The 20,118-nt window shown below is 38.3% G+C and overlaps 1 protein-coding gene and 1 non-coding gene across 5 annotated transcripts; one reads left to right on the plus strand and one right to left on the minus strand.

Moving 5' to 3' along the window:
- Nucleotides 1-337: 337 nt before the first annotated feature.
- On the minus strand, nucleotides 338-9,998 carry sept2 (septin 2). Of its 4 annotated transcripts, none has more exons than XM_041992825.1 (13): nucleotides 9,715-9,997; nucleotides 8,605-8,647; nucleotides 7,478-7,592; nucleotides 4,993-5,079; nucleotides 4,773-4,896; nucleotides 4,499-4,633; nucleotides 4,299-4,416; nucleotides 4,053-4,154; nucleotides 3,808-3,953; nucleotides 2,995-3,117; nucleotides 1,920-1,980; nucleotides 1,427-1,493; nucleotides 338-1,326 (listed from the first exon to the last, which is right to left on the minus strand). In XM_041992825.1, exons 2-13 carry the CDS (start codon nucleotides 8,626-8,628, stop codon nucleotides 1,319-1,321), a joined length of 1,110 nt encoding a protein of 369 aa, XP_041848759.1. In that variant the 5' UTR covers nucleotides 8,629-8,647; nucleotides 9,715-9,997; the 3' UTR covers nucleotides 338-1,318. The 4 variants fall into 4 exon arrangements, with proteins under 4 accessions (XP_041848759.1, XP_041848761.1, XP_041848758.1 ...); XM_041992827.1 differs by having other exon boundaries at nucleotides 3,034-3,117; nucleotides 9,715-9,992; XM_041992824.1 differs by lacking the exon at nucleotides 338-1,326 and having other exon boundaries at nucleotides 1,407-1,493; nucleotides 9,715-9,998.
- Nucleotides 9,999-10,318: 320 nt separating this feature from the next.
- trnap-ugg lies at nucleotides 10,319-10,390 on the plus strand. Its single transcript has one exon. It is a non-coding gene; the product is annotated as a tRNA-Pro (tRNA).
- Nucleotides 10,391-20,118: the final 9,728 nt, after the last annotated feature.

Genomic DNA, 20,118 nt, shown 5'->3' on the forward strand with positions numbered 1-20,118 from the left:
CACCTGCTTTCTAGAACATGACGAGTTCACTTGACTCCAACGTCCTCCACAGCCACCAGATCTCAGTCCAATAGAGCAGTCATCCCAACTTATAGCCTTTGAGGACCCTCTTCATTCAACAACCAAAAAGCCATGGACCCCCACCGTGCTTGGCTTTACGTTGTCATTAGCTAGCTTCTCATTACAGATGGTAAAGCCCCAGGTTGGGAACAACTGCAATAGAGCAGCTTTGGGATGTGGTAGAACAAGAGATTCTACAAATATTTACAGTTATGATTCATTCAAATTTCTTGTCTGATATAAAACATAAAAGTGGAAAAGAGGCTCAACTCACAGATGAGATTGCTGAAGTTTAATAAAACGTTTGTATAACAATAAATGCATTAAAAACAATATTTGGTACTTCAATCTTGGGTAAAAACAGCACAAAGAGGAATGTCAAGAACTCGCATCTTGGCTGGTGAGGGGAACGTTGGCTACACCAACCTCATTGGGTCATCCAGTGTGGCCACAGACACCACAAAGAACTCAAGCATTGGTACATGTAACAGTTTACTCCCATTAAATCTCACTACATGAGTCCAAATAAAACTTTTATCACTGCTCCCATCACGACTTCATTTTACAGCAGAGAGGATAGGTGGAATAAATGCACCTGGTTAACTGAAAGCACCGAACACGCCTCACTCGCCCTTCGTTTATCAGGCGTACAGGAAGACTGAAAGAGGTTAGGGGTCACAGTTTAAATTCAGAGCTTAACCACACTGAAAGGCAGTTTTACACAGCAACACTGATGTGAGAATGAGACACTAATTTGTTCACTTTAAATCAGAAAGATTCATGTAAATGAGCTGGGTAACAATAACATCGCAGAATAACCCTTTTTTAATGGAGAGCTTTTGTAAGAAAATTATATATGTTTTGCTTGTGCTACAAGATCTCATCAGAGTTGTTTCTCCCAATGGAAGTTTTTCACAGACTATATAAAAAAATGAATATAAGCAGCAAAACTTTGGTTTTCTGAACAGAGAAAAAAGGAAATAAACTAATAACAGATTATTCCAATAATAAACGGGTCACATGACTTCATTTGATCAGCTGGCAATGGTTTGCTTTTTCTTGAAAAGACAAACAAAGAAAAGAACCGTTATATGTAATAAAATAAACACTGTGTAAATATATTTAAGTGGATGTAAAAAACAAAAAACATGACTTCAGATTCCACATGAAGCTGAAATAAAAATAGTGGCAAGCAGTAAGGGTTAATAACCAGACGGTTTTACACCCCTGCGGGCTCTGGTCAAACTTCATCAGAGGCTCAAACACCTACAGAGAAAAACAAAGCAAAAACACGTTACACGCTGAACCTGACATCACTGCGGTTAAATGCATTTACCAAAACCTTTTTAAACGTGTAGAGCCTCACCCTCTCCTTCCCCTCCCTTCTGCATCTGAGCCTGCATCTTGGCAATCATCTCTTGCATTCGTCTCAGCTGTTTGACAAAGAAACAAGCAGACAATTTTATGGCTGTGATTCTCAAGTGTACAGAGGGAGGATAGGGACGTACGCATTTAACTTGTACCCCTCTATTTTTAACTGTAATAAGAACAAGTACAAGTCAAACACTGATTAATTAAATATACAATCAGAAAATACAAGTCACTTTTACAATATGTGGGAAAATGTTTTGTAAACTTATTTTCTGACTTGTATTTTCAGAATTGCATTATTAATGTAAATTTGAAGATTTTATTTGTACCTGTATTGAGAGACAAATTGAAAAACTGCAAATGAAAGTTACTAAACTAACGGCGCAGACATCTCCTATCATGACAGCTGGAGCAAAATTTAAGAGTGTATTCAGAAAAAGTTTGAACACAGCCTCAGGAGGCTGGAGTAATAAAGAAGCTTCTCTCACCTCAGCCTCCTTCTCCTGTAGGATCATATCCTTGTCCATTTCCTCTGGCTCCGGGGCCTTCCTGCACCAGTGACACAACTCTAGTTACTTCTGGCATTACTGTGACGCTGAGTGCTACAGTACCAACCTTAAATATTTCTCCTTGACAGAAGCCAAACAGTATATGATCATTTAGGTAAAAGCACAGTTAACATTGTGCAATGGATTGTGTGATAATTTCTAACACAAATCAAATCAGACACTTGTGCATGTCTCCGTGTAACAGAGGGCATGTTATGCCATTTTAAGCAGCATTAGGCAAATGTGGCAAAAAGCAACACTGAGAAAGTGGAAAAAGGGGCTAGTAGGTTAGTTTTCACTGCAGAAAGATAGTTCATGATGGGAAAAAGTGGGTGTCTACCACAAATCACTACAAAGAGATGAAAGCAAGAAGATTCAAGAGAGGAAGCAGCGAGTGCAAAAAGTCAGGGGAACAGCTTGCCTCCCCCAACTAACAAAACATAAAACTGTACCTCCAACAGTCCACTCACAGGACTGGACAGACTGAGAGCAGCCATCGTTGGACAGATGGAGAGGCAATGGGGTAACAGTAAAACCACTCCCTTATCCTGGGTTGGCTTCAGAACAAAGACTAAAACAATCATTTGGCTCTACATTAGGGGTTAAATGATGATATAGCCACACTATGTTACATGACAGTAATCCTGTTTCCATCCTGTACAAATACTCCAACTACACATGCTTTTCTTTTTTCTTTGAAATCTACCAACAGTTAATCTTGTAAAACAACCCAGTTGTCTCCCAGTATGAAGTTCAGCTCCATCTACCACCATCAGAGAACTGATGTAGTTAACATGCAGAATGATGATTTAGAGCTAACACGCCTCACATCGTATGAATCAACACACACAGTTAACAGATGACAGTTCTGGTTGTTCCAGCTCGTTATGTTACAGTTTCTGTGATGTGTGTATGAGCCTGACAGTAATTTCCTACATCAGTTTTACCTCCTCAGAGGTTTTCGGTTTGAGGTGGGGGGAGGTGCTGAGAAGCAAGCTGACAGACAAGTACGTACGCAGGAGACAGAGGCAGAATGTAACCATGGGAGGACAACCTGCCACCCCGTTTGAGGCGGTCTGAGCGGAAGTTCTCGTAGTGCAGGTCCTGGGTTACTTCCTGTAGATCCTGCATGTGGGTTCTGTGGGGGTGAGAAAAAGTTCATAAATATACTTTTAAGAAATTTGACAACTTTAGGATGTTGTGTTCTTACTCTAAACCAGGAGCAGAAGCTGTTATTTATCTAATATGGATAAATTCAGCAATTTAGACAACAGGATGTCAATGCTTATTAACCCTTGATTGATTGATTATTAACCCGTGTGCACTCCTCAAATTTAATACTTCCAGGTGACTTTTGTGTACAAAAACGTGCGTGTATGTATGTGTGTACATATATATACACATATACATATATATATATATATATATACATATATATATATATATATATATACATATACATATATATATATATATATATATATATATACATATACATATATATATATATATATATATATATATATACATATACATATATATATATATATATATATATACATATACATATATATATATATATATATATATATATATATATATATATATATATATATATATATATATATATATATATATTTTTTTTTTTTTTTTTTTTTTTTTTTTTTTTTTTTTAAAAGATAAGATTAAAGATATTTCTGACTAAAGCCTAAATATTCTTTCTTATATGAGCATCTTAGTACACAGGCAAATTATTTAACGTCTCAAGTCGAGAGTCACCCCACCTTAAATTAACATAGCTGATTTTAGCAGTGTTAGCTTCTCTTACATCAGCATAGTACGCAGCTTGAGGAAGTCGTTGTGTTCTGGGTTTTCCACTTCCACCACTCCCCACGGGTACAGGCGGCCCCTGACCTTTTTCCCTTTGGCTTCAATCTGCTGGTTGGATCCTACCACTGCAAATGGGATGCTGGCCTGGATAATAAAAGTTCATCCGCCCAAAATACATCATGACTACACTTAAAACAAACCACTTAAAGGTAGCAGGTAATAAAAGAAATGGACAGATGCTACCTTTAGAATCCTGGTCTGCTCTTTGAAGTCTTCATCTTCATCCGACTCAGCATCAGGAAGGTGGTAGATCTTGATGCCATGCTCATCAATCTCATCGAGAATCTTACAGACAAAAAAGCAGCAAAACAACAGTTAGGACAGCCTACGTCCTTCTGAATTTGAGGTGGAGCAGTGATGATATGCTTCGACTGCAGTTTCAGTCAGGAACTGGAAAGTTTCCTGAATAATGGAGACTGTTGTCCTCACCCTTCGCTTGAGCCTCTCCCTCTCTCTGAGGGTAAGTGTGTCGGCCTTGGCGATGACGGGAACCACATTGACCTTGTTGTGAATGGCCTTCATGAACTGGACATCGAGAGGTTTCAGGCTGGTTGGGAAAAGGAAATGAACAAAGGGTCAAAGAGGAACAAAAGGATTTGTGAAATTTACGTATGTAGAGAAGGACGCACCCGTGGCCAAGAGGGGAGATGAAGTAAAAGCAGCAGTGAACTCTGTTGTCAACGATGTGCCTACGATTTAGCCCGCTTTCATCGTGGAGGTAACGCTCAAACTGGTCATCAATGTAACTGATAATGGTGCTGAAACTGGACAAAAAGAAATATTCTTTAAAAAAAACTTTTGTCAAAAAAACTGCATAAAACCTTTTCATGCTAACAGAAAAGCCAGCAAATATCAAAATGAAACCCTGGATGAGAAAAGAAAAAACTTAAAATGATTCCCTACCAGTCTTGGCTGTTGATGGCGTCTCCATAACCTGGTGTGTCCACAACCGTGAGGCGAAGCTTCACCCCCCTCTCCTCGATTTCTACTGTTGACGCCTCGATCTGAACCGTCCTTTCTATCTTTTCTATCAATAACAAGAGAGAGAAACCAGTCAGCCCTTCACCAGCTGGCTCTGAAAAGGTCCATTTTTTGGACAATAAATTGTGGGAGAATGTTTTACCTGCTGCTCCTGGGATGACTCTCTCAGGGTAAAGGTCGGTCAGGAAAAGGCTGTTAATCAAGGTGGACTTTCCAAGTCCAGACTCACCTTTAAACAGTGAAACAAATAAATGGATTGAATCCTTCCTACTGAAAATCAATAGAAAAAGCAGCTAACAGGCCGACCAGAAGATGAAAACAGAATTTATAACTAGCAGAACTTTATAGAAGTAACACACAGATCGACAGTGACCAAGCCTTTTCTCATCTGCACATCATTCTCTCAAGTCTTGACTTTCAGGAGAAAAAGAAATATTTAAACAAACACACAACAGAAACTATTTAAATATTTACACTTTTCCCTCCAGCTGATTTTTGCTTTTGACAGTTATTTATGCTTCTGTTTATCTACTCACAAAAAACAATTTAGCTGGTTTTTGCATCAAAGACGTCTTCTTGGCTTTATTCCAGCCATAGAGGAGCATTAATTTTCTTCTTTTCAGAAACACAGAACTTTCTGCTCACTTGTTGCTCCTGACTGGACATTATCAAATTAAGCTCTCTGATTGGTGGAAGGTTTGACAGGAAGTGGTTTTATCATCATGTCGAGGTCAAAGTAGAGGTCTGTTAGTAACATAGTAGTGATAGCCATCTATTTTTTAAATAATGAAAATGTGATAAATAATGCTGTTATCATGGATCATTGTGGATTTACCAGATAGAGTCTCTGAATAAATACTACATTTGTGACTGGACAGGATATAAATGCCTGGAAAACTTCTGTAGATCACCTAAAATCGAAGTTATCATCACAGTTTACCCCCACAGGCAAGGACCCAGTAATTTTATGTCATTTGAACTGAAAGGAGATGTACTTTCTTTTCATATGACTGTAATTTTATCATTAAGCCCAGTGTGATTTAGTTCATTCCATCACAATTTACCCCACAGAGTTACACACTTCCGTTCCTCAGAAACTGTTGATAATATCAGCGAAATCGTTCGGGGGCACCTGTGATTTAGCAGAGTTTTAAGGGTTAAACTATGAGGTGCCTAAAAAAACGTTCCCACATCATGGTGAAGGAATACAAACATTCAAAAAACTCAAATAAGGAAAACACTACCCAAAGAAACCAGTTATTCTCCTCTAGCTTTAGTTTGAGCCCTCAAGGGGAAAGTTCTTGTGTTATGTCTTACATTTGAGGACAAACTGTTTTTAATGTTAACACCAGTGTCTCCCAATATCTTGAATAGTTTACAAAAATCAGTAAAAACTACAAAACTCACAAGCAATGAACAAGTTTTCTTATCTACAAACACCCCAAAATGTAAAGTATGTCTCTGGACAGCTTTCTGCACTTGTTAAGCTGCAATAAATACAAGTCATAAGACGACATTTAACATCCACCGTTAGATACTTGGCATGTGTGTAAATAAGTTTTACTCCGGTCTAATAATCCAGCCAAAAAAAACACCTAAACATGGCAAATTTTAAAGCGCTAAAGTGTATTTTTGAAGTCCAGGACTGAGTCCAGGACTGAGTCGATTATCTCTCTAGGATCTACGGTCATCAGTTAAAACAGCTGAATCAAAGAACAGTAGCAGTGCTGAGAGCAACACGTTCTGCTGAACCTGAGGACAGCAGGAAGTCTAAATGTTTTTTACCAAACAAAACTTTAAAATATATTTGCTATTTATTTCCATCTTAATGGGGCTTTTTAAAGTACTTGAATTACTATTTTATTCTATTTTTAGATGTATTTTACGCTGTTCCCACTAGGGCCTTAAAAGAAAATTTACAAAAAGTCCTTACTCACAACTGCCTAAAATATCTTGCATAAAAAAGGAAAAACAAAAAAATAATGTACAAATTGTGAAGTAAATGTATGCAGGAAAGGAAAATAGTAGAGGAAAATCTGCCTGTGTCATCATGAGGTGACTAATAATTTTCATTTGGCCTCATTTCTTCTATCAATGAAGCAGAACATCAGCAAACTAATTATAAAGAAAAACACTGATGTATTTATGAGCTGGGCTCAGAGGCTAAATAAGCACTCGGTGAGTGTTCATGCTGTAGGAAAACCAGGCGGCCTCACTGTCCAGCACGAGAATCAGTCCCTGGAGGCACACAGGCTGCATTCCTCTCTAGTTTATTTTAAAGCAGAAGGATGAGCAGTGTTCAGGGTAGCTCCTACCCTCCCCCTCTTTACCAACAAGCACTGAGATGCACAAACGTCACAGACTGGTAGTTTACACTGCTGCCTGCACCCGCTGAGCAACTACACTCGTGTGCAGTTGATCTTGGTCTCACAAAAAAAGACCAGGATCGTCTAAAAATTCATGCAATTAATAAAAAAATTAATAATCATCTGCATTCTTTAAAAGTCTGGGTTTACTCTGACCGTCCAGCTTGAACCTTGTTATCACAGAGATAAACTATCACTTCTAACAGCAAACAAGAAGAAAATACAAAATGGCCTGGAAAAGGAAGTATAAAAAAAACTCACCTACAACCATAAGTGTGAACTCAAAACCTTTTTTCACCGACTTGCGGTGAACCTGATTTGGAAGGTTGGCGAATCCAACGTACCCTGGGGTCTCAGGGTTGGTGAACTGTCCCTGCTGTAGAAAAAGATGACACAAAAAACAACATTAGGGTCAGTGGTTTTATTTAAAAAAAAAATAATCATAATTTACGTTTGCAAGGCAAATCCAAACCAGCAGCTGTTTACATGAATGCAATAACCAGTTAGAGGATCTAGAAGTGAAAACACTAAAGGCACTTCTGCTTATGAACACTCAAGGTACTGTAAGAATCCAACTAGAAATTCTCATCCAGTCAGAGTGATTAGTTTAACCTCTTCATCGCAGAGCAGGGAGCACAGCATGAGATCCACACAGTACAGACGATGTTTGCACACACTAGGAAGCACCAACCCTAACATGTAGTATACCAGAATGACAGGAGAAACTATATTTACCTGTAAACATCTGGAAAACTGCTCAGATTCACCTTTTCAGATTCTACTTTTCCCCAGTTCCTCATCAGACACTGCTTTAATAATCCTAGATGAACTGGGCTGCTATCTTCTAGTTTTTACTGAAAGTGGTGTGGTTTTCTTTTAGGACATAACCACGTCAATTCACTCTGATACAGTAATACGTGTTCATTCTGATACGCTTGTTATGAAGATATATGTAATTTATTATAGGTATGTCATTTTAAACTGGGGGCAGAGAAAATAGGCCTCGTGAAGAAGAGGTTAATAACCCCACTGATCATACTATAGAAAAACTAACAAAGCAGACACATATTCTTTAATTTCCTTTTCAGTCCTCTAAGGACAAAACATCCATGTTTTCAGGGAAGATCATGACCAATAAGCTCAATAAGAAGCACACTCCTACATTGCTTTTAGCCCTTTCGACCAACATAAAACTATTTTAGAGGGTCATGAGACTTACTCTCAAAGTAATGTCTATTTTCAAAACCCAATCTACAAATAATCTCTAAAAAAAGGCAATTATACTTTTTAACAAAGCCGCACCACCCATGATGTACCAGTGTATAGACACACAGCCATAGAAGCATTGTGTTAATCATCTGGCATTGTGGCTTTTTTCTTAGTCTTACCTTCATTTTGTCAGCCTGAGACATTTTTTTCTCCTTGATCAATCTGAAATGCAAAATACATGGCATTTAGATTTAACATATATAGACAAATTTTATAGATTATATATAGAGACACATATAGATTTAAACAAAATCACTGCTGGTGCTAGGATAGAGACATCAGTTTTGTAGCTCATATCTCCAGTTTTGTAGTTTTGCTGAATAAATCTTTACTTGTAGATTTGATTTGTACCTGTACTTGTTACTTACAAATACAGAGAAGTTACAAAATATGTGTACAAGTTAAAAAACTTGGCCCTATCCTACCTCCATATACTATATTATAGTTGTGGCTTGTTTTCGATTTCTGCAGTGGAGATAATTCATGAAGGCACATAAAGGCCTAACTGACAGAGACAGGAAGTCTGCGTTGTGCTCTGAATGGCTGCAGATTGCAGTTTCACCACAAAAAGCTGCTTTCTTTCGTTACAGCTGCCTCTACAACTCTATGATTTGAGGAGGAGAGACTGAGATATGCTTATTATGTTAATCCCTCAGCTCTATCATTTGATTCATGTGTTTAGTACTTTGTTGCTAGCAGCCCTAAGTTTGTATATTTTAGCTAAAACAAAAATCAATGAACTGAAACTGATAACACACCCACAGCGAGAAGAAAAACTACTTTCTGTATATTTGAATAGCTTCTTCGTTGTTTATGTATTAGTTTGACAAGAAAAAAAACTGCGATTATTAAGGTTTAGAAGCTATTTTAAATTAAGCTAGTCTAACGAGTAATGCTAACTAGAGAGCATTACTAGTTAGCTCAACGCTTCATCCGGCTGAAACTGACATTAGCTAGTTTATAAGCTTCGGTTATTTTCATCAGGGTAACAAGTCGACAGGATATCAGAAGGACAGATTAAGCCCCTATTCCCAAGCTAATAGCTATTTATACTGGCCAGCTTAGCATAACGTTAACTACTACTAACAAGCTGCTCTCTAGCGGGATGTTAACTTAAAACAGCTAATGTTAGCATCCTCAGTTTAAAAGCAAAACCACATCTGACACAACACCAGGACACTTAACGATAAATAAATGATGAAGGGTTGAAGAGCACCGTGTTAACTTACGGTCTGCCCGCTGAGAGGATGGTGAAGATGGAGGAAAGGGGAGCGGAAATACAAGCTGCTGATGAACAGTAGACTTGGCGGACACCTCAAATTCTTCAGATTCCGGTGCCGCAGCTTCCTTTCGCACACAGGCCACAATGCACCAGGCGAGAGAGCAGAGTCAGGGTTCAGTTCGGACAACTTGGACAACCAATCGGTTCCCAGCGGTCGACAAATCCAGCAAGATGTGATTTAAAACAAATATATAGAGGTTATGACAAAGTTAGAGGTAGTTATAGATGGAAATGCGACGTCAGTTTATGTGCGCGAGGCGGAGCTAGAAATTTTCTTTCTCTCTTTCTTTATGTATTACTATAGCCTTATCATCCAAAAGTATTGCAAATTGTCTAAAAAAAAACTTTAAATATAATATTTATTGTGACTCTCGCGATTTATTTTTATTTACCTGTTCCAATACTTGTAAGTGCAGTCAGGGAGAGACAGTCTCATAACATATTTTAGTCCTATCCGCATAAAACAAACGAACAAAAAAGAAAAAGGCTTTGAAACCTATCGTTCGGCATGTCATACTCCATAGTCTGTGTTAGCAGACAGTTCATCGTGTGGCTCGTTGGTCTAGGGGTATGATTCTCGCTTTGGGTGCGAGAGGTCCCGGGTTCAAATCCCGGACGAGCCCAGCTTTTTATTTTGCGTCAGTCTACATTATTGTTGTCATTGTTAACCGTCTAGTTTCTTGAGTTTACTTTTTCATATTTATGTGTCAATTCAATGTGAAATTTTTATTATTTAATAAAGTACATTGGTTTGTTATCTATGTATAGTTATACTGACCTCTTGTGGAATTTGTCAGTAATACAGCTACGTCGCGCTGTTTTTGTTTTATCATTATGTATACTTACAGTCTGCTATGGCATGATGTTTTAACAGGAACAGCCTTTAATCAACAGTTAACTAATGATTTAATAATATATAAAGTAATTTAATGATATATATTGACATGTGAGTTGTAGTCAGTAAGGAGAGATTAAGTCAGCTTCCCACCTATAAGTGCAAACGCATCAGCTCTTTGATTTTGAAGCTTGTTTACATTTTTCTGTCTCTGGACTTTACATAACATAACAGAAAAATTTGCACCTGAGCATCACCCATTGTTCTGAACCTCAAACACCTGCTTGTGAATGATTTGAACAAAATCTCTCTCCAGTAGCACAGGAGCATCAGAGGACTTAGAAATATGCTCTCTTGATGCTGTCCTGTCCTTCCACTGTCGGAGCTTATCTGAGCTTCCTATTGTCACAGCATCTGTGCTCCCCTCCCTCCAGCCTCGCTAAGGACAGTTTCTGCTCTGCTTAAGACGAGTCCAGGAGATATCTTGGTAAATACCAACCTCTTTCCTTTTCTGTTACAGCAAGCGTACCATCTCCACAGGAGCGACACTATTTCCATTATTTCCATAAGCTTCTTAGTGGAGCCATGCTCTGTCAATCGTAAAGTGGCCTCATACTGTGAGACGTTTGAGTGTTTGTATATTTTTAGGGGCATCTTTTCTGCAGCCACTCTGCTAATATGAAAGAGAAATTTGCTGATAATTCTTGTGTTTTACAGAGATGCTCTAATCCCATTCTTCAGCCAGAGGAAGCAGGCAAGATAAATAAGAGATGTTTTTCCTCCCCTTCCACAGCATGCAATCTGTTGGTTTTCCTTAAATAGGTTATTATTTATTATGAATTGACTTGAATTGATTGGTTTGTAAAGTGCCCTGAAAAGTGTTTTTGTGAGTTGACGCTACACAAATAAAGCTGAATTTAAATGAATGTAGTGTTTAGAAGAGGATGTTGTTGTTGTTGTTTCTTGTTTGCTTCTTTGTTTTCAGAAAGAAACAATTATTGTGGTTGATGCAGTAAATAATGTTTATATCAGAAGTTCACAGTTCAATTTGGGGCAAAAATAGGACAAATCCTTATATAGACGGGATGATGATTTGGAATCAGTTTGACTTTGTGGGTTGATGTTGGTGTACAAATACTCCCTAACTGAGGACTAACATACTAAATGTTTTCTTTATTAATTAATAGTTTGTATCTTCAAGAGAAAGAGGCAGTGAAGATGTTTAAGACATCCAGAGATAATGTTTAATGTCAAAGCCACACAGATGTTTTATAAATGTGTAAAATTGAGCAGAACCAGAATTAGAAAACCTCTTCAGGCCCCTGGTTCATTTTTCACCCCTCCACCATCATCACCCCATAACCAGCGTGTCATTTAAAGTAAGCAGCTGCCTGCTTAGCCGGCACCTTTCACTTTTCAAGCAGCACTTAATTTCCTGCAGGATGCTGTAAATCTCCTGCCTCTGTGGCGGCGAGTCGCTGACAAATGCCTGGTTGCAAATGTATCTCATTGACTGCTGACTCGGTTGTATTACAAGCTGGCTGATAGGGGCTGCCACAGTAATGTGGCCCTCAGGTTTATCCTCAGATGTTGAAGGAAGTGTATTAATTTTGTTTAGATGTGGCCTTGTGAAAGTCAACTGGCAGGCAGAGACCCCCACCACCCCCCAGCCTTGGATTGAAGATATCTGTCACAGAGCCAAAGCATATTCCACCATCAATGTGTCAGGGGGAAAGCTATTAAAACCGCTTTACTTTTCCTAAGTATCATGAGAATAAGCACAAGATTTAGTAAAATCCTAGAGGAGTGAAAATCTTGGGGATTTTCCCCCTGAAATGTTTCCTAATGGACTACTCAAAAGTGTCAGAAACTCTGGTTAGACTTGAATGTTTGGGGGGTTTAGAGGGTTTACTTGAAGCTGAAGTGACAAAAAATTGAACTATAAGCACGTCTGAACTTTTCACATCAGATGGAAATCCATTCATCTGCTCATGTTTAGATTAACAGAGTTTAAGTGAGTGTTGCACGTGAAGGCAGCAATGTTTACAGTGATGTTCTGCAAAACAAAACAGACTGAATCAAGGAAATTGGTCAGATCTGGATGTCGACCTCATCACAGCAAGTCTGATTCTTAGTGTCTGAAAACCCCTTTAATGTCAACCTTGAGCCATTTGCAGTGTGTGGATGTGATGCAATATGTCAGCTTGGATAAAATAACTATTTTACAAAAATAAAGTTCTTAATCTCCCAGAAGAAAGAAAGACTTTAAACATGACTAACATTGCAGAGTAAACACAGCACTGAGTTCTACTGGTGTTTTTATTCAGTCCGACTTCACCAAACGTATAACTGATCACTGATCACCATCATTCAGAATGTTTTCCTGACCACGTTTCGTCCTTGGAGACGTGTTCCTCACTATCATTCCAGTTTGTAATAATTCATTAGACCATTTTTAACCCAGTTTTAGTAGTTTCTGCTTCCCCTTAGATGTTTTCTCTACTTGATGCCAATGATCTGACACTTCGTAAACTGAGTAACATCTTTTCCTCGACTACTCCACACGTCTTCCAACATGGTTGTTTAAGAAATGAGAAGCTATTCATTGCATTAGTTGGGGTTAAATAATTTGTTACAGCTGAAGAAGATCATGCAGTAATTATCTAATAGAAGACTCCGATCTGATTGCTTTGTTAAATCCAGGTGGTGACTTTTTTTTTTTTTTTGGCCAGGGAGTGTGTATTGAGTGTAAGAATGAATGTTAGGAAATGGGAAGGATATGATATGTTTCTAACTTCTTTCTATTATTTTTTAAACATTTGATTGCTTTTATTCGTTCGTTTGTTCATTCGTCGCTGTTACTGTCTGGCTTGACAATAACAGACCTCGTGATTAATAAAAAGAAGTTTTCTTTCTTTTTAATCTTCTTTTAATGTTTTTTTTTAAGTAAAGCTAACATGTTAGATTTTACAACATTAAGACAAAGACACAGGGATCTCAAACTAGTAGTGGGTTAGGGTAAGGGTTAAATACTACTAATATCGATACCAACATTTGTATAGACATCCATCGATACTAGTGTGATAACATCAATACTTTAATGTTTAATGTTTAAGGCTTGAAAAATGAGAATCTTCATAAATAAGTAGGATAAAGTGCTTTTTGATGGACTCTGTTCACTGCTGTGACAAAATACCTACATGTTCAAAATCAGCTTCTTTCACCGAGACGATGACAAATTCCCATCTTTTTTTAAAAGGCACCAGTAATAGTTGCTTTCTGGACAACAGCCTGTAAACATTGTGAATGTAAAGCTTGAAAACTATCACAAACTAAATAAGGAGTGGATGTAAGCAATTTCTTGTTAATGAATAAGCTGTGGTGTGCACATTTGATTGGCACTTGGGTGTGCGTGTGTCACTTTGGATGTGTTTTCTGTAGTTAGAAATAGCAGCACTCACCTGGGTGCATCACCTGTCTTGGAGGATGTAAGGGTGGGGTGAGTTTTTGGTGACTGCACACAGTCATGCATCATGTCCTCTATGTATTCTTTTGATGCCTTGCATACATTGAATAATACACAATACATTATGCCACCTTGTGACATGGAAAATAAACAAATGTGAGACAAAGAAGTCACATTTTAGTGCACGTGATCAGTTATCTCCCATGATAAGCCTACTGCAGCTGATGAAGAAGCTAGTGTTTGAACATTTAGCTGCAAACAAGGAGGATTAAGTGGTTTTCGATGGATTCGGTTCATTTCAGTGACAAGGCACCTACATGCCCAAAACCAGCTTCTCTCGCTGAGGTAATCGCACATTCTGATTATTATGACATGAATAAAAACTTTGTTTACGAGTTAATGCATAAAAAATGTATTTATTCCACAGATTAATCTCTTTGCATCAACGTGTTACTTTTGACAGTCCTATTTAAAAGTATCGGTACTGGTATCAACAACAGTAGCCCATTATATACTTGGTATTGGATCGAAGCCAAATCTTGCAGTATTGCACACTCCTACTTCAAACTCTGTCCTGCAGGTTTTAGATGTTTCCCTGCTCCAACACACCTGATTCCATTTAAATGGATCCAACAGCTTGTTGTTAAGATTTGCATAATAGCACATAAATTTGAGTCAGGTGTGTTGAAGCAGGAAACAGCTCAAAACTACAGGACAGTGGCCTTTGAGGACCAGAGTTTGAGATCCCTGTACTAAAAGAAATCTAATGCCCTGCACTTTTCTCTGTCTACTCTCTGATTTCTATCTATAAATATATGATGTCCCACTGAATTCTTTTGGTTGGCTGGAAATCAAGAGAATTGTAGAACCAGCTAAAATTATTTGCTTCCATTTGTAACAAATGATTGAATTCAGTTTATCCAAGTTAATCATTAAATTTGTTAAACTTGATTGTCAGACCTACTAAAATAGATTAGTACCAACTGTACCAAGGCTCATGGGAAATTCAGCAGGAATTTCACCTTTTGTTAGTGTAACCCTTTAAACTTGTGTTATGTGATTTACTTTATGTTTACAGTTAGATCATGTTTTCAGAAGGTTTTGTTCAGTTTGAATGTTAGTGTTAAAGGCACCATGAGTGTGAAGGACAGAGATACCCACTACCACCTAGCATTCGTGGCTGCATTATTCCCATATAAATGAAGTGGTTAATGGAAAACTTGTGTTGTTCTTTGGTCCCAGTATTCTACTGTGGCTAAATACTTCTAGAAACCAAACCACATTATGAAAATGAACAATTAAAATACGTTGCTCAGATTATATCATCAAATCAAGCTGAATATGAAGTTATTTTGTGGTAAATGACAACTTGAATCCATTAGGCTAACTTTGCCCCACATTCTATCAGAAACTGAGTTATTTAAGAAGCGGTTCATTTATGTTTCCTTTATGTATGTTAATGATACGTCTGTTTGAAACATCTCTGCCCTCATAATAATATTAATACTACTACTACTACTTTAATTTAATTACTTGGTACGAATAATTTAATTTGGTTCAACTGTTGTCTTTTTACAGTGTAATTGACAGTGTTAATTGTTGCATTACCACATTAACATACCCAGCCCTTATTTATTAGTTTTTTATGTATAGACCACATCAGACCAGGTTGTGTTTAAAGAATTTTTGTAGATTTTCTCAGTGACACGCTCACTACGCCGGCTAATTCGGCATCCATCTTGTATTCTGTACTCTGAACTCTCGCCAGCCATTAAAAGACAGCCTTGTCTTAACTCTTGTCTTATCTCTTAATCTGTCCATTTCTCTCTTTTTTTCTCTCTCTGTCTTCCTCAGATAATGTCTTCTTACGTTTCTTTGTCAGGTGTAAATTAAAATCAGCTGTAATGCCACGTAGCGTCCCAGAGGCAAAAGTGAGGTGAGGTGTCAATGGGTCCAGAAATGCAAATAAATACAGTCACTGTCTCATAGAACGAGTCAGGAACGTGGAGTTTTGAAGTCGGAAAGTTACATAGTGCGACTTTAAGCGTATAGCATTCAGATTTAGTATTATCACCCCCTACTGACCTTTCTTGGTATAACTCTTAAGAGAGCGTTGCGTCATCTGTAGTCTGTGTTTTAAGGGCCAGTTTGGGGGATAAGACGCTATGAAACAGAGCAGTCTATAATTTAAAATTAAAAATGGTGATTTAGCCATTGTTAGTGGGTGCCACAGTAAGAAAATGTACCCAAGTTCAGTAATGGGTCTTAAACTCTCTTTGTCTTTCTCAGCAGGTATACCTGGCGTAAGGGTTATGGTGCATGTTGACCCCTCTATCCTGTCCTCCTCATCCCCAACCGATCCATGCAGATGGCCATCCCTCCTGGTTCTGGTTTTGATGGATGTTTTCCTTCTTGTTAAAAGGAAGGGTGTTTCTCCTCTTCAATGTCTCCTCACACAGCTCAGGATGGAGGAATGAATCAGAGAGATTTGATTGAATCAATTGGTTTCCATTGCTAGGTGATTATTTTTATTTACATAGTTATAAATTTGACCAATACAGATTTGTTTTAATTGGAATATAATCAACTGGATTGAAATCAGCTCAACTAATAAACATTCAGTCAGTTAAGTGAATAAATTATAAACAATGGGATTTTCCCCCAACATTCAGTGGACTTGATGTGTTTCCTTTCTGTCAGACCTTGTAGCGCTCCCCAGCTGGAGCGCCAGGCCTGCCTCTTTGTGTCGTCTTTCATTTCTTTTTTTGCCCCCAGGTCTTTCTTTACCTGTCAATTTCTTTCTACAGTTTGACTCCTTAATCCACCTGAGTGCATAGAGGACATTTTTGACATAAGAAGAAAAGATAGACTCCTAAGGAGCGGACCAGTATCTTTAGAGCCTGAGGGATAACCGGATTACAATGTCCATTTTGAGCTGCTGGCAGTTTTTCTTATTACCCATCCCCCCCCCCTCATCTCTCTGGAGTTGAAACGCTGCCCTTTCTTAGAAGTCACTCCAAACACTGACAAGTACAGAAAACACAACACGTTTTTCCCCAACAACTAAGGGCTTTGTGGGAGGATAAATAGATCCTTTCTCTGCGTGTCTCTTTATTCGGTCGACCTCTCATGTTGCTGTTCTCCAGCTCTTTAAAACACGGTCCCTCTGTGGAAGTTATAATTGTCTCTGTGTGGGAGTGTGTGCCTCCTGTGTGGAGGCCGGCCTGAGCCCACAGTAAAGTAGATAACAGCACAGTTTTAAAGAAACAGATTAGCCGTCTTACCCCTGCCGCCAATCATTTCATCCCTCCAGCCAGTCTGCTGCAAGGAAACCCAGAGGAAAAGAAACACTTTCTAAAAACATCTTATCACCTCCAACACTGTTGTCTTGTGCACCACTGGATCTTTAATCACATTTATCTTGCCTTGAAGATGTCTTTTGTGCCTGTGATTGAGGGAGGTAAATGGAATAAAGGCCCCCCTCTTTGCTGGGACCCTGATATTGACGTTTATCACTGCAGCCAAAACCTAAACCATGAACTTCAACTAACCACTGCAAGTTTGTCTACAGAAGAACACACCTTGGGGTTGTGCAAGAGCCATTTTGGGTGCTTTAGAAGTGACCCGGAAGCTTCAACTTCAGACAGCCAGAAAGTTTGAATCAGACTCCTCCTGGAAAAATCTGCTTCCTGAGAATATTCTTCTAACATTAACTTCTTGTAGTTCCCTGCAAACACCCAAAACAGTGGCTACTTCATCAGGTCTACCTAGACTAGACTTCATGGACTACAGCAGCAGAAGACCACACCTCCTTTCAGCTAAGAACAGAAAACTGAGGCTACAGTTCACACACACTCACCAACACTGGACAATAGAAGATGGAGAAACATGGCTGGTCTGTTGAGTGTCTGTTTCAGCTCCACATTCAGATGCTAGGATCAGAATCTGGTAGAAACATCATGAAAACATGATCCATCCTGTCTTGGATCAACTCTGCAGTGTGAAAGCAAACTGGACAAGAAGACCTGGCTTTCAGCAAACTGCCTTGGAACTTTTGCAGTTCAGCAAAAGTTTAGCTTACAATTCCTGAAATCCATCTGGACAGTTTTATAGACAATGCTTAGATTTATTTAGGTTTTTTTTTAATTTATAGAAATAACCAAAAGGACTGGAGGTGGCGTGACCATTTTCCTGTTAAATGGAGACAGGACTTGATGGTTAATAATGTGGAAGTGTTACTTGCTGGCTGTTGTTACAGGCCACCCAGTGCCAGAATAAAGTATTTAAATGGATTATGGTCTGAGGAAAACAGAGATATACCTACTGGGTGATTTAAATATTGATTGGTTTTTGACAACTGTCCTCTGAAGCAAAAGCTTAAATCTATGACGGACACCTGTGGCTTATATTAATTAATGCATCAAACAACAAGAATTTCTAATAACATAATATAGAATTTTTAATATCAACATATATTGATCATATTTACCTTATACAATATTCCGGATATGTGCTCTCTGTTTCAGTATCAATTAGCTTCAGTCACTTCTGTGCTGCTGTCTCCAGGAGAACAAAGCTTGTCCCAAAATGATAGTGAAAAGAAGTTATAGAAAATGAAGGATATTTTATAATTATTAATATTATTAATATATATTTCATTTCAGTGCTAACCAGATGGAAATGATGCCGGGGTCCTGACCTGATGGTGGGTCGACTGGCACTGACAACTTGGATAACAGGCTGTTGAGATTATCAGATACACAAATTTCTAAACGTATATGTCATATATCCAAGAGATGTCTGATTAGTGGTGTGTGTCTGAACGTTTGGAAGAAGGATACGATCATTCCTCTGCCCAAAGATACAAAATCAACTTTTTGCGATGCAAATAGTCGACCTACTAGCATTCAGCCTGGCCTCAGTAAATTGTTAGTCTGTGTGTAGTCTTGTGGCAAGTGCAAGATTACTTTTCCAAAATTAATTGACAACTTGGACTTCTTGGACTTTGGCTTGATTGCACATTGTCATGGTCAGATCACATCAACAAAATTGTTGCCAAAATGGTTGGAGCTATAACCATAATGCAAACATGTGTACCATTTCTCAATTCACAGTTGCTTCATCGAGTAGTTTGTTAACTGGTTTTTGGGTCATTTGGATTACTGTTCAGTTGCACGATCTGCTGCATCGGAACAAGGCTGCAAGACTGGTTCTTTGTTGTTCTCCAAGAGCTTTTGTTGCATAAATGCATAAATATTTAGAATAGAATAGAATAGAATAGAAATACTTTATTAATTATTCATTATTTCACCTGGCTGAAGGTCAACAATAGACTAAGGTACTACTTACATACTTTTATAGAATAATTAACACTCAGACTCCTGAATTTCTTTATAAGAACATAATTTACTGCACAAATACTCATTCATGTTTTACCTGATACATGCCAAAATCACGGTTCAGTATGTACCTTGGTTTTAAGGTCACAGTTTGGTTCTTTTGGTTACTGTGAGGGAAAAAATGCAAAACATAAAAGTGCTTAACTTTAGTGTAAAGAGGAACATGTTTGATGACATTTAAAATTAAACCAAAAACAAAAAATAAGCCTGCTTGTAGTAAATTCTCCAATAAAAGATTCTTAAATCAATAAAGAAACTGGCATACATGCCAGCTGATCAATGATAGGCCCAGTAATATGACTGGGTTGGGTCGGCGGATGCTGAGGTGCATAGTGCCCAAAGGTTGGCAACTTTCTGCAGAGTCTGTTGCTACAGACCTCCAAACTTCTAGTGGCTCTCATATCAGCTTAAGAACAAGGCGAAGCGAGCTTCATGGATTGGGTTTCCACGGCCGAGCAGCCAAAAAGCAATGCAAAGCATCAGATGCAGTGGTGTAGAGAACACTGCCACTGGACTCTGGATCAGTGGAGACGCATCCTCTGGAGTGACGAATCACGTTTTACCATCTGCTGATCTGATAGTTGCCAGGAAAACAGTACTAGTCCGACTGCATTGTGTCAAGTGTAAAGTTTGGTGGAGGGGGAAATATGG

This window comes from Melanotaenia boesemani, chromosome 8 (genome assembly GCF_017639745.1).
Source record: "Melanotaenia boesemani isolate fMelBoe1 chromosome 8, fMelBoe1.pri, whole genome shotgun sequence".
In the NCBI taxonomy this organism is placed as follows: Eukaryota; Metazoa; Chordata; class Actinopteri; order Atheriniformes; family Melanotaeniidae; genus Melanotaenia; species Melanotaenia boesemani.

Coding starts and splice junctions, on each gene's coding strand:
- sept2 (XM_041992824.1), bottom strand. CDS start 8,628: ATGTCTCAGGCTGACAAAATGAAG. Junction 4,417..4,498: donor ATCTCCCCTCTTGGCCACGG/GTGCGTCCTTCT, acceptor TTTCCCAACCAG/CCTGAAACCTCTCGATGTCC. Junction 1,981..2,994: donor ATTCTGCCTCTGTCTCCTGC/GTACGTACTTGT, acceptor TCACTGGTGCAG/GAAGGCCCCGGAGCCAGAGG.